The 12,407-nt window shown below is 48.1% G+C and overlaps 1 protein-coding gene across 1 annotated transcript; it reads left to right on the forward strand.

Moving 5' to 3' along the window:
* Nucleotides 1-853: 853 nt before the first annotated feature.
* ppp1r11 (protein phosphatase 1, regulatory (inhibitor) subunit 11) lies at nt 854-10,157 on the forward strand. Its single transcript, XM_067974013.1, has 4 exons — nt 854-953; nt 7,201-7,401; nt 7,956-8,064; nt 8,436-10,157. The coding sequence occupies exons 2-4, from the start codon at nt 7,306-7,308 to the stop codon at nt 8,636-8,638; spliced, it is 408 nt and encodes a 135-aa protein (XP_067830114.1). The 5' UTR covers nt 854-953; nt 7,201-7,305; the 3' UTR covers nt 8,639-10,157.
* The last annotated feature ends 2,250 nt before the right edge of the window (nt 10,158-12,407 follow it).

A 12,407-nucleotide genomic window follows, 5' to 3' on the forward strand; every position in this document is an offset into this window, starting at 1 on the left:
CCCCTATAATTAAGAGGGAATGTTCCGAAAATCCTTCCAGATCACACTACTACTAATGCGGTGCTTCGAGTCCCAGAGTTAGACCGGCAACCAGCGTTATGACTTAGCGAAGAAGTGGTGACCGGTCTAATCAAACCCCATGGTTTTATATTCCTCCGGCCACTGGTTCCATGCGACAGGATCCAGCAACCGAACTTACAATGTTAAAGTTGCTTTAAAATGGTACCAAGCTGCTTTGAAGCGCCTTGGGACTTTTACTATGTTAAAGGCGCTCTATGAATGCAGGTGGTTGTTGTGGTAAATCTGGACACCCATCAGGGGATCAGTGTTTAATTTTCTTGTTGAGTGATATGTACCTCTGAAACATCTCCATTTGAGACTGAAGAGCCTCCATTTATCTAGTTGTTCTTCTGGTTCATTCGCCCTTTTCCTTCCACTTCCTGCTGGTTTTCTTCCGTTGGCTTTGCAATGCATGGGCACTCCATGTTGCCATGAAGGCCACAGTGCCATCTTTGGCCCATCTTTGATGGGTTCAATGTTGGCACACTGGGCATGTTTTTCTGCTTTTAAAAATGGCGGTCCGGTGTCTGCCTCTCCCACTGTATCAAATATGGCGCCGCAGCGCCCATTCACATGATCCCCCCCCCCCCCCCCCCCACCCATTACCAGCATCAAATATGGCGCCGCAGCACCCATTCACATGATCTCCCCCCCCCCACCCCCCGCATTACCAGCATCAAATATGGCGCCGCAGTGCCATTTCACAGCATCCCCCTATTACCAGCATCAAATATGGCGCCGCATATAACACCCCCGCGTACAAGTAAGGCGACTCCAGAAAGGAGAACACCAGCCGGAATCGGAAGTAGGGAAGGAGGAATCAGATAGAGGACGGACCGGGGACAGAGTACAGGGAAACGTCTGGAAATGGAGGTGGAGTGACTGGGACACAGGTAATAAATGGATTATTATATATTCTCAGCTCTAAACTAATATAAAATATAATGTTATAAACAGACTGTAATATAATGCACTGTATAATAGAGGAACAGGTAATACATTCATATATACTCTCAACTGTAAATTAATGTCATATATAATGCTATAAACAGACTAATACACACTGTATGATAGAGAGGGACAGGTAATACATTTATTAATATATATTCTCACCAGGAAATTAATATATTCTAAACATACTGTAATATAATACACTATCATAGAAAGGGACAGCTAATAAATCCTTTTAACATTTTAAACACCCTGATCAGATCACCCCTCAGTTTTGGGCACCGCATCTCAAGAAGGATATATTTGCCTTGGAGGGGCTGCAGTGCAGATTCACCAGAATGACACTGGGGTTTAGAGGGTTAAATTATGAGGGCAGGTTGCGTAAACTTGGTTTGTATTCCCTCGACTATAGAAGATTAAGGTGTGATCTGATCGAGGTGTTTAAAATGTTAAAAGGATACGGAGAAACTATTTCCTCTGATGGATCAGTCAAGAACAAGGGGACGTGATCTTAAAATTGGAGCTAGGCTATTTAGGAGGGAAATCAGGAAGCAGTGAGGGTATCGAGGGATATGGATCAAAGGCGGGTTAATGGAGTTGAGGTACTGATCAGCCATAGTTTAATTGAATCGAGCATGTTTGAGTGGCTGATTGGGCTACTCCTGTTCCTATATTCTGGTGGTCCTTGGTTGTGTTACTATTCCTGCCAGTGCTGCCTGTGCACTTTGCCTGTGCCTCTCCCTTTTCCCCATCTTTCCCCTCCCCCTTCTCACATTTCTGCTACTTGTGCTCCCTCCGTCTCCCGTCACCGTCCTCTTCCTGTTGACTTCCCCTTTGTTCACCCTAACGCTGTTCTGCTAACGTTCAGCTCCCTTCCTAATTCCCTGTCCCCTCAATTGCTAGTCTCCCCTTTCTCTGATCTGCTGTCATCTGCACTCTCTTTTCCCCACTCCCTTTCTTCACTGCAACTCGTTGAGACATCCCCAAACTTGAGGGCTCACGGTAGCCCCCACTTTGCTAGCCTTTGGTCTCCCATTCACCACAATACTTCCGCAGCTGTCAACCTGCTCAACCGCTCCCTCGCCTCCACCTTTGATGCCCTTGTCCCCATTAAAGCCGTTACTCTCACCCATCCTGGTCATTCTCTCTGGTATAGTCTCATCTTTGCCCCCACACAACTGGTTTAACTATCGCCAAATCCAGCTGGACCACATCAAGCACTATCGGGCCCCTCTGTCTTCTGCCAAAACCACCCACTACTTCAGGATCATCCTGGAAAGCAAAGATAACCCCTGGCTTTTTGTCTCCGTTACCAACTGTCTCCGTTAACCTCTTTCCCCTGTCCCCTCCACCCTCACCTCCCTCAACAAGTGTGAGGAGCTCATGGACTTCTTTATCATTGAGATTTCCCATGAGGGGGAAAGGATGGGCATCCAAAGCTACAGCTCCCTGGATGAATAAAGATATAGAGATAAAAATGAAACAGAAAAAGGAGGCTTGTGATAAATGTAAGGTTCATAATGCAGTAGAGAATCAAGCCAAATACAGAGAAGAACTGAAAAAGGAAATAAGCAGTCGAAGAGAGAGTATGAGAATAGATTAGCGGCTAACATAAAAGGGAACCCAAAAGTCTTTTATAAATATATTAATTGTGGAAGAGTGGGGCCGATTAGGGACCAGAAAGAAGATCATCTTGTGGAGGCAGAGGGCATGGCTGAGGTACTAAATGAATACTTCGCATCGGTCTTCACTAGAGAAGAAGACGCTGCCAAAGTCACAGTAAAGGAGGAGGTAGTAGCGACAATGGCTGGGATAAAGAGGAGGTACTTAAACGGCTGGCAGTACTCAAAGTAGAAAAGTCACCCAGTCCGGATGGGATGCATCCTCGGTTCCTGAGGGAAATGAGGGTGGAGATTGCGGAGGCTCTGGCCGCAATCTTCCAATCCTCCTTAGATATGAGGACGGTGCCAGAGGACTGGAGGATTGCAAATGTTACACCACTGTTCAAAAAAAGGGGAGAGGGATAAACCCGGCAATTACAGGCCAGTCAGCCTAATGTCGGTGGTGGGAAAATTTTTAGAGACAATAATCCAGGACAAAATTAATTAGCGCTTGGAAAAGTATGGGTTTATAAATGAAAGTCAGCATGGATTTGTTTAAGGTAAATCGTGTTTGACCAACTTGATTGAGTTCTTTGATGAAGTAACGGAGAGGGTTGATGTTGTGTATATGGATTTTAAAAAGCGTTTGATAAAGTACTACATAATAGACTTGTTAGCAGAATTGAAGCCCATTGGATTAAAGGGACAGTGGCAGCATGTATACAAAATTGGCTAGGGGACAAAAAACTGAGAGTCGTGGTGAATGGTTGTTATTCAGACTGGAGGGAGGTGTGCAGTGGTGTTCTCCAGGGGTCAGTATTAGGACTACTGCTGTTTTTGGTATATATTAATGACCTGGGTATACAGGGCATAATTTCAAAGTTTGCATATGACAGGAAACTCAGAAATGTAGTAAACAAGGAGGAGGATAGTAACAGACTACAGGAGGTTATAGACAGACTGGTGAAATTGGCAGACACGTTGCAGATGAAATTTAGCATAAACTAAATGGTACAATTTTAAAAGGGGCGCAGGAACAGAGTGACCTGGGGTGTATATACGCAAACATAACTGCAACAAAGCATACGGCTTTATGAAAAGTGGCATAAAGTACAAGAGCAGGGAAGTTGTGCTAAACCTTTATGAAACACTGGTTAGACCCCAGCTGGAGTATTGTGTTCAGTTCTGGGCACCGCACTTTAGGAAGGATGGCAAGGCCTTGGAGAGGGGGCAGAAGAGATTTACTGGAATAGTACCAGGGATGAGGGACTTCTGTTATGTGGAGAGACTGGAAAAGATTGGATTGTTCTCCTTAGAGCAGAGAAGGTTAAGAGGCGATTTGATAGAGATGTTCAAAATTATGAAGGGTTTTAAATAGAGTAAATAAGGAGAAACTGTTTCCAGTGGCAGAAGGGTCGGTAACCAGAGGACACAGATTTAAGGGCAAAAGAAATTTAAGCTGCGACATGGGGAAAGAAATATTTCCACAGGGAGTTGTTGAAAGGGCGGTGGAGGCAGATTCAATGGCAACTTTCGAAAGAGAATCGGATAAATACTTGAAGGGGAAAAATTAGCATGGCTATGGGGAGAGAGCAGGGGAATGGGACCAGTTGGATAGCTCTTCCAAAGAGCCGGCACAGGCACGATGGGCCGAATGGCCTCCTTTTGTGCTGTGCTGTATCATCTGATGATTCTATCAATGGAACTGTCTCTGCTGCTTCCCCCCCATTCCCGTTTCCCACCAAACCAAACCTCCCCTCAGGATCCCCCGCCCTAGCCCTGACCTGGCGGCGTCCTCTAGTTTCTCTCCTCATGCCCTGTGCAACCTCGTCTTGTCTGAGAGATCTACCTCCTGCACTCTTGACCCCGTTACCACTAAACCGCTGACAACCCAGTTTCCCTTCCTGCCCCGTGCTAGCTAACATTGTAAATCGTTCCCTCTCAGGTTCTGTCCCCCCTCGTCTTCAAAACAGCCATTATCACTTTTTTTTTTAAAAAAACACTCTCTCCTCTGTCCTTGCAAATTACTGTCCCCTCTCCAACCTCCCTTTCTTCTCTCAAGTCACTGAACGTCCTAAATTCGTGCCCATCTTTCCCACAACTCCATGTTTGAACCTCTCCCGTCAGCATCTCATCCCTGCCGTAGCACTGAAACGGCCCTTATCAAAGTCACAAATGAGATCTTCTGTGACTGTGTGGTAAAATTACCCTCCTTGACCCGTCTGCAGCCTTGGGCCCAGTCGACCATCCTAGCCTCCTCCGACATCTCTCCATCATTGTCCCGTTCAGTGGGATGGCCCTCACTTGGTTCCACTCTTAGCTGTCAAATTGTATCTCCAGTAATGGCTTCTCTTCCTGCCCCTGCACCATTACCTCTTAGAGTCTTTCAAGGATCTGTCCTTGGCCCACACCCCCCCCCCCCCTTCCTCCTCTCCATGCTGCCCCTTGGAGACACCATCCGAAGACATGGGGTCAGATTTCACACGTACACTGACTACACCAGGCTCTGCTTCACCAACTCTCTCGTTCCTCCACTGCCTTTGTGCTGACCACAGACTGCTTGTCTTGGATGAGCAACAATTTTCTCTAGTTAAACATTGGGAAGACAGAAGCCATCGTCTTTGGCCCCCATTGCAATGGCCGTACCCTTGCTGCTGATTCCATCCCTCTCCCCGGCCACTGTCTCAGGTTGAATCAGACTATTCACAACCTCGTCTCCCTTTTTGTCCCCAAGCTGAGCTTCTGACCCCTTATCCTCTCCATCACAAAGACCGCCTGCTTCCACCTCAGTAATATCACCCGCCCCTATCTCTGCCTCAGCCCATCTGCTGTTGAAACTTTCATCCATGCCATTGTCACCTCCATACTCAAATATTCCAATTCTTTCCTGGCCATCCTCCCATCCTCTGGAAACTTCAGCTCATCCAAAAACTCTGCTACCCATATCCTAACCCACACCAAGTCTCACTCACTCGTCACTCCTGTACTTGCTGACCTACATTGGCTCCTGCTCCCCCCAATGCCTCCCATTTTAAATTCTCATCCTCGTGTTTAAATCCCTTCGTGGCCTTGCCGCTCTCAATCTCTGTAACCGTCTTCAATCTACAACCCCCGCTCCCCCAGAAATCCTCTCCTCCAACTCTGGGCTGTTGTGTGTGCATCCCTCCCTCCCTCCCTCCCTTTGACCCACCATTGGCAGCTATGTTTTCAGCCATCCAGGCCCCACGCTCTGGAATTCCCTCCTTAAAACCCTCCACCTCCTCACCTCCTTTAAGACCCTCAACAACTACAACTTGTGTTCATATAGCGCCTTTAATGTAGTAAAACATCTCAAGGTGCTTCACAGGAGCGATTATCAAACAAAATTTGACACTGAGCCACATAAGGAGATATTAGGTCAGGGTCAAAGAGGTAGGTTTTAAGGAGTGTTTGAGAGAGAGAGATGGAAAGGTTTTGGGGGGGGAGTTATGGAGCTTAGAGCCGAGGCAGCTGAACGCATGGCCGCCAGTGGTGGAGCGATTAAAATTGAGGCCCTCTTTGGACAAGTTTTTGGTCACCCCATCCGAATATCTTTCTTTGGCTCGCCGTCCATTTTTGCCTGATTGCATCTCCGTGAAGCAGCTCGACACATTTCTCTATTTTAAAAGCGCTTGCAATTTGTTGTTGCAGCACAGATTCCATGCTGGGAAATTCTGACGGTTCAGATGCTCAGAATGGACAGGTGTGATAGCAAATTCTCTCTGAACTCTTGTGGGGTAAAAATATCCAGCTGAAGCCCAGGCTTAGATCTTCAAGTAAAACTTTAATGCAAACATTAAAAAACACAAAAGACAATTCAGTGGATAAATGAAATCATATTAAATATGTAATTTTAAAAAAAAAATTAAATTTTGTCTCAACCCTTATTTTGGAAATTAGAAATTTCAGTTACTGAGGGAAAAAAATGGTGAACGAAAATATTCAGATGAAGGTTTGGTAAATTTGCTCCACAGCACCACCAGTGACCAAAGCGTGGAACTACAGAGTATAGGCTGTCACATTAATGGGAAAACCCTACTTTTTAAAAACCTGAGAGTGCCACTAGATGTAGATGCAGTTAATGTTGAAAAACCCATCGGCACTGTTGACCTGGGACTTTTACATGGAAAGGTGGCCAAGACATATTGTTTTTAATAACTTACAGATATAATCACTTGTAATGTAATATATCATCCTATAAACAGACAGTAATATAATACACCATATAATAATGATGGGCAATAATTAATATGACTTAGAATCGCAAGCTTAATGGGGGCAGCCAAGATCTTACACACACGAGCGTAACAGTGGCCAATGAATCTCAGTGTGTACAAATGCCAGGTATGGGATATATTGGAAATAGAATGGGATGCTCCATGGCTGGAATGTGGGAATAGACTCGACTGGCTCCAGTGTGAGACTGCGATTAGCAAATATCAAAGTCATATAGCTACTTATCAGTTGACGATAATGGTGCGATGTTTGCTGTTGCGCGTGCGATCGGATTGAGATCCAGGCACGTTCCCGCCACGTTGGCTGAGTGCGTTGCGCTCGCTCTCTTCGACAGGGTTCAGCTTTTCCGAGCCTCTTTCACTGCCGGAGTCAGCGGCGCCTCCCAGCTGTTGGAGCGAAGAGCGCGCTGCCCGAAACTTTCAGCCGACCAGGACGTCAAATGGAGCGAGAGATCGAGCGGAACGCAATGGCGGAAGCAGCGAGCGCGTCCTCTACTGTCACCGAGACGGTGGATGGAAACCAGCCTGCAGACACTGTGAGTACTTTTTGAAGTGTAGTCACTGTTGTTATGTAGGAAACACGGGCAGTCAATTTGTACACAGCAAGCTCCCACAAACAGCAATGTGATAAATGACAAGATAATTTTTTTTTAGTGATGTCGGTTCAGGGATAAATAATGTCCCCAGGACACCGGGGGGAGAACTCCCCCCTGCTCTTCTTCAAAATAGTGGCCGGGTGATCTTTTACCTCCACCTGAGAGGGCAGACGGAGCCTCGGTTTAACGTCTCATCCCGAAAGACGGCACCTCCGACAGTGCAGCACTCCCTCTACTGTACAGGGAGTGTCAGCCTGGATTTTGTGCTCGAGTCTCTGGAGTGGGACTCGACCCCATGACCTTCGGACTCAGACGAGTGTCGTGAGCCACTGCCGACACGAGTGTAGTTTGTAAAGTATGGCGATGATTTATTTTTCAGTCCGTTCACATGGACTCTTGCGCGCTTTTCCACCGCCTTGCGTTCCCACATAAATAAAGCCCTTTGGTTTTCTCCCTTTCCTCGTGCTCCGCCTCCCCCAACCCCCCTTTTCCAGGAAAACCGAAGCATCACCATTAGGCTGAGGAAGCGCAAAACAAACAAGAAGGTGGAGTGGACGAGTGACACCGTGGACAACGAACACCTGGGCCGCCGTTCCTCAAAGTGTAAGTGTGTTACGATCGCTGGGTGTAAAAGGACAGCATCGATTCGGGAGCTCGCTCCACAAATACTGCACTAGTTCTGTCCTGGCAAAAGAACCAGAGGGGGGAGATGAGGAGAATTTTTATTTTACGCAGCGAGTTGTGATGATCTGGAACGCGCTGCCTGAAAGGGCGGTGGAAGTAGATTCAATAATAACTTTCAGAAGGGAATTGGATAAATACTTGAAGGGGAAAAATTTGCAGGGCCATGGGGAAAGAGCAGGGGGAGTGGGACTCATTGGATAGCGCCTTCCGAGAGCCGGCACAGGCGCGATGGGCCGAACGGCGGCGTGCAGAGAGTTCTCTCTACAGTAACTTTCTCCCGGTGTTTGCAGGCTGCTGTATTTACGAGAAGCCGAGAGCGTTCGGAGAAAGCTCCTCGGAGAGCGAGGATGACGACGACGGAGGCGGCTGTGGGAACGCGCACTGCGTCAGAGGCCACAAGAAACCGTTCGCGGACTCTGCTCCACATCCCGCGGACCAGAACCACGAACCGGAGCACTCAAATCACGGACACAGTCACACACCGGAGAACTGAAGGGGGAGGGGCAGAGCCGGAGTGGATCTAACCCGGGGGGGGGGGGGGGGGAACGCACCTCTCCCCGGATGTGGTCTCCTCCCCCCCGCCCCCCCCCCCCCCACTCTGTAACTCGACACGCCGACTGAAGGGTCGCAACACAATCCTGACGTTTGCTTTTCTTTTTAGAGGAGAGGTGTTTTTTTTAAACTAGATCTGTAAATTTGTATGGCATTTGTAAATTTATTTAATAGGAACCTTTTGCCATTTGCTGCGGATCCTCGGGGGGTGGGGATAGGGTGGGTGGGGGGGGTTTGTGCATGCAACGCACGGAGCCCGAGTCCAGCCAATCAGGTTTGCACGATACAGATCAGCTGAAGTTCATTAGTAATCGGGGTTGGGGGGCGGGGGGTGGGGGGGGAATCGGGCGGGAACGGATCACTCGCCGCCAAACACAGTGCGAGCGGGGTCGGAGGTCGAGCAACACGGGCGGGGTCAGAGGTCGAACGCGACACGGGTGGGGACGGAGGTCGACCGCGACACGGACGGGTGCATTGATTCTGGTGCAATAGCTGTAAGAGACCGCCCATTGACAGGTGGGTATAACACAGTTATTAAGTGAGGGTCACCATCGGGTGTAACAGGGTCTGTAGGTGAGGGTCAGTGTCGGGTATAATAGGGTCACTGCCGGGTGTAACAGGGTCTGTAGGTGAGGGTCACTGCTGGTGTAATAGGGTCTGTAGGTGAGGGTCACTGCCGGTGTAACAGGGTCTGTAGGTGAGGGTCACTGCCGGTGTAACAGGGTCTGTAGGTGAGGGTCACTGCCGGTGTAATAGGGTCTGTAGGTGAGGGTCAGTGTCGGGTGTAACAGGGTCTGTAGGTGAGGGTCAGTGTCGGGTGTAACAGGGTCTGTAGGTGAGGGTCAGTGTCGGGTGTAATGGGGTCTGTAGGTGAGGGTCAGTGTCGGGTGTAATAGGGTCTCTGGTGGGTGGGTATAGTTTGGGCTCTCTAGGTGTGGGTCACCAGGTGGGTGGGTATAGTTTGGGCTCTCTAGGTGTGGGTCACCAGGTGGGTGGGTATAGTTTGGGCTCTCTAGGTGTGGGTCACCAGGTGGGTGGGTATAGTTTGGGCTCTCTAGATGTGGGTCACCAGGTGGGTGGGTACAGTTCAGGTGCTCTAGATGTGGGTCACCAGGTGGGTGGGTACAGTTCAGGTGCTCTAGATGTGGGTCACCAGGTGGGTGGGTACAGTTCAGGTGCTCTAGATGTGGGTCACCAGGTGGGTGGGTACAGTTCAGGTGCTGTAGATGTGGGTCACCAGGTGGGTGGGTATAATTTGGGCTCTCTAGGTGTGGGTACACCGGTCAGAGTACTGGGTTGAACTCCGCACTCGTACCCCGCCCGGTGCTCGTACTGTGTGGGCTGGGATTAGTGAGCTGTCACTCTGCTTGTGATCATTGTTACTGATTGTTGTTTAAATGCTGGAGGAGCCTGTCCTTCACTGTGTATTGAAATAAATGGTCTTGCTGAGCACAAAAGAAGTGTGAACCCAGCTGTGACTCGAAAGCTGGCCTGGACTAAGCAAATTCCAACCCTTGGGGCCAGGGCAGGAGAAGAGCTTCATATCTCGGTGTGTACCGGACCATGGGATCGTCTTATCCATCCGTGATGTGGAAAGGGAATCTGGCTGAACAGCATTAAACTTATTCCACAAAAATAGCTCCCAAACTCATTGAGGCTGGACACCGAAGTATTCTCTAACCAGCTGGTGCTCAACCAGTTCTGGATTCTGGTATATTTGTGACAAAAGAATACTTCTAAGACTAAGATGGCCATCATTCTCACCACTCTTGTTTCTCACGTGCTGTGTTTTTCTGTTTCTCCTCCATCACTTCTTTTTCTCCCTTCTCCTTCATTTCTGTTCCAAACAACATCACTTTTTAAAAAAAAAACAGATTATCTGATCGTTATCTCATTGCTGTTTGTGGGATCTTGCTGTGCGCAAATTGGCTGCCGCGTTTCCTACAGTACAACAGTGACTACACTTCAAAGAAAAAAGTACTTCATTGGCTGTATAGTGGGGCATCCTGAGGGTGTGAAAGGCACGATAAAATACACGTCTTTCTCTGTTTCTCTCACTCCTTCACTGCTGACTCTCCTTTACTTCTGTTTCTTTCTCTCTCTCGACTTCTATCTCTCCACTTTCATTTCTTGCTCTCCCCCACAATTCTGTTTCTCACTCTCTTCCTTCACTTCTGTTTCTCTTTCCCTCGCCCCTCAATTTCTGTTCCCTCCTTCACTTCAGTTTTTCTCTCTCTCTCTCTCTCCCCACTACTTCTGTTTCTCTCTGTTTCCTGTGCATTCTCCCCTTCGCTCCTGTTTCTTCTCTCTCTTGACTTTTCCATGTTTGAATCTCTCCAATCACCAGAAAGGCCATAATCAAAGTCACAATTGACATCCTCTGTGACAGCAACTATGGTGCACTTCCCCTCTTAGGCCTCCCTGCGGCCTTCGACATCTTTAACCACACCATCCTCCTCCAATGCCTTCCCTCCCCTGTCCAGCTCAGTGGGGCTGCTCTTACCTATCCAAGTGTAGCCAGCACCTCTGCATCAATGGATTCTCTTCCCCCCCCCCCCCCCCCCTGCCATACCGTCACTTCTGGAGTCCCCCAAGGATTTATCCCTTTCCTCTTCCTCATCTACGTACTGCCCCTTGGCAAGATCCATCCAAAGACACGGGGGTCTGCTTCCCCCATCTACACTGACGACATCCAGCTCCACCTCTCTCAACTTCTCCACTGCCTGTGCGCTATCGGACGGCTTGTCCAACAACCAGTCCTGGGTGCGACGCAATTTCCTCCAGTTAAATGTTGGTAAGACCGAAGCCATCGTCTTTGGTCCCTGCCACAAAATCTGTAGAATCACACAATGATACAGCACAGAAGTAGGCCATTCGGCTCCTCATGCCTGTGCTGGCACTTTGAAAGAGATATCCAATTAGTCCCACTCCCCTGCAAGTTTATCCCCTTCATATATTTATCCAATTCCCTTTTGAAAGTTTTTATTGAATTCTGCTTCCACCACCCTTTCAGGCAGCGCAGTCCAGATCATAACAAATCTCTGCCTCATCTCGCCTCTGGTTCTTTCGCCAATTACCTTAAATCTGTGTCCTCTGGTTACCGACCCTTCTGCCACTGGAAACGGTTTCTCCTTATTTACTCTATCAAAACCCTTCATGATTTTGAACACCTCTATCAAATCTCCCCTTAAGTGTCTCTGCTCTAAGGAGAACAACCCCAGCTTCTTTAGTCTCTCCACATAACTGAAGTCCCTCATCCCTGGTACCATTCTAGTAAATCTCCTCTGCGCCCTCTCCAAGGCCGTGACATCCTTCCTAAAGTGTGGTGCCCAGAATTGGCCATGATGCTTCAGCTGAGGCCTAACCAGTGTTTTATAAAGGTTTATAAAGGTCCTTGTTTTTGTACCCAATGCCTCTATTAATAAAGCCCAGGATCCCGGTATGTCTTTTTAACAGCCTTCTCAACTTGTTCTGCCACCTTCAAAGATTTACACCCCGAGGTCTCTCTGCTCCTGCACCCCCTTTAAAATTGTACCATTTAGTTTATATGGCCTCTCCTCAATCTTCTTACCAAAATGAATCACTTCATACTTTTGCATTAAATTTCATCTGCCGTGTTTCTGCCCATTTTACCAGTCTGTCTATGTCCTCCTGAAGTCTGTTACTATCCTCCCCACTGTTTATTACATTTCCGAGTTTCGTTTCATCTG

This window comes from Heptranchias perlo, chromosome 39 (assembly GCF_035084215.1).
Source record: "Heptranchias perlo isolate sHepPer1 chromosome 39, sHepPer1.hap1, whole genome shotgun sequence".
Lineage (NCBI taxonomy): Eukaryota > Metazoa > Chordata > Chondrichthyes > Hexanchiformes > Hexanchidae > Heptranchias > Heptranchias perlo.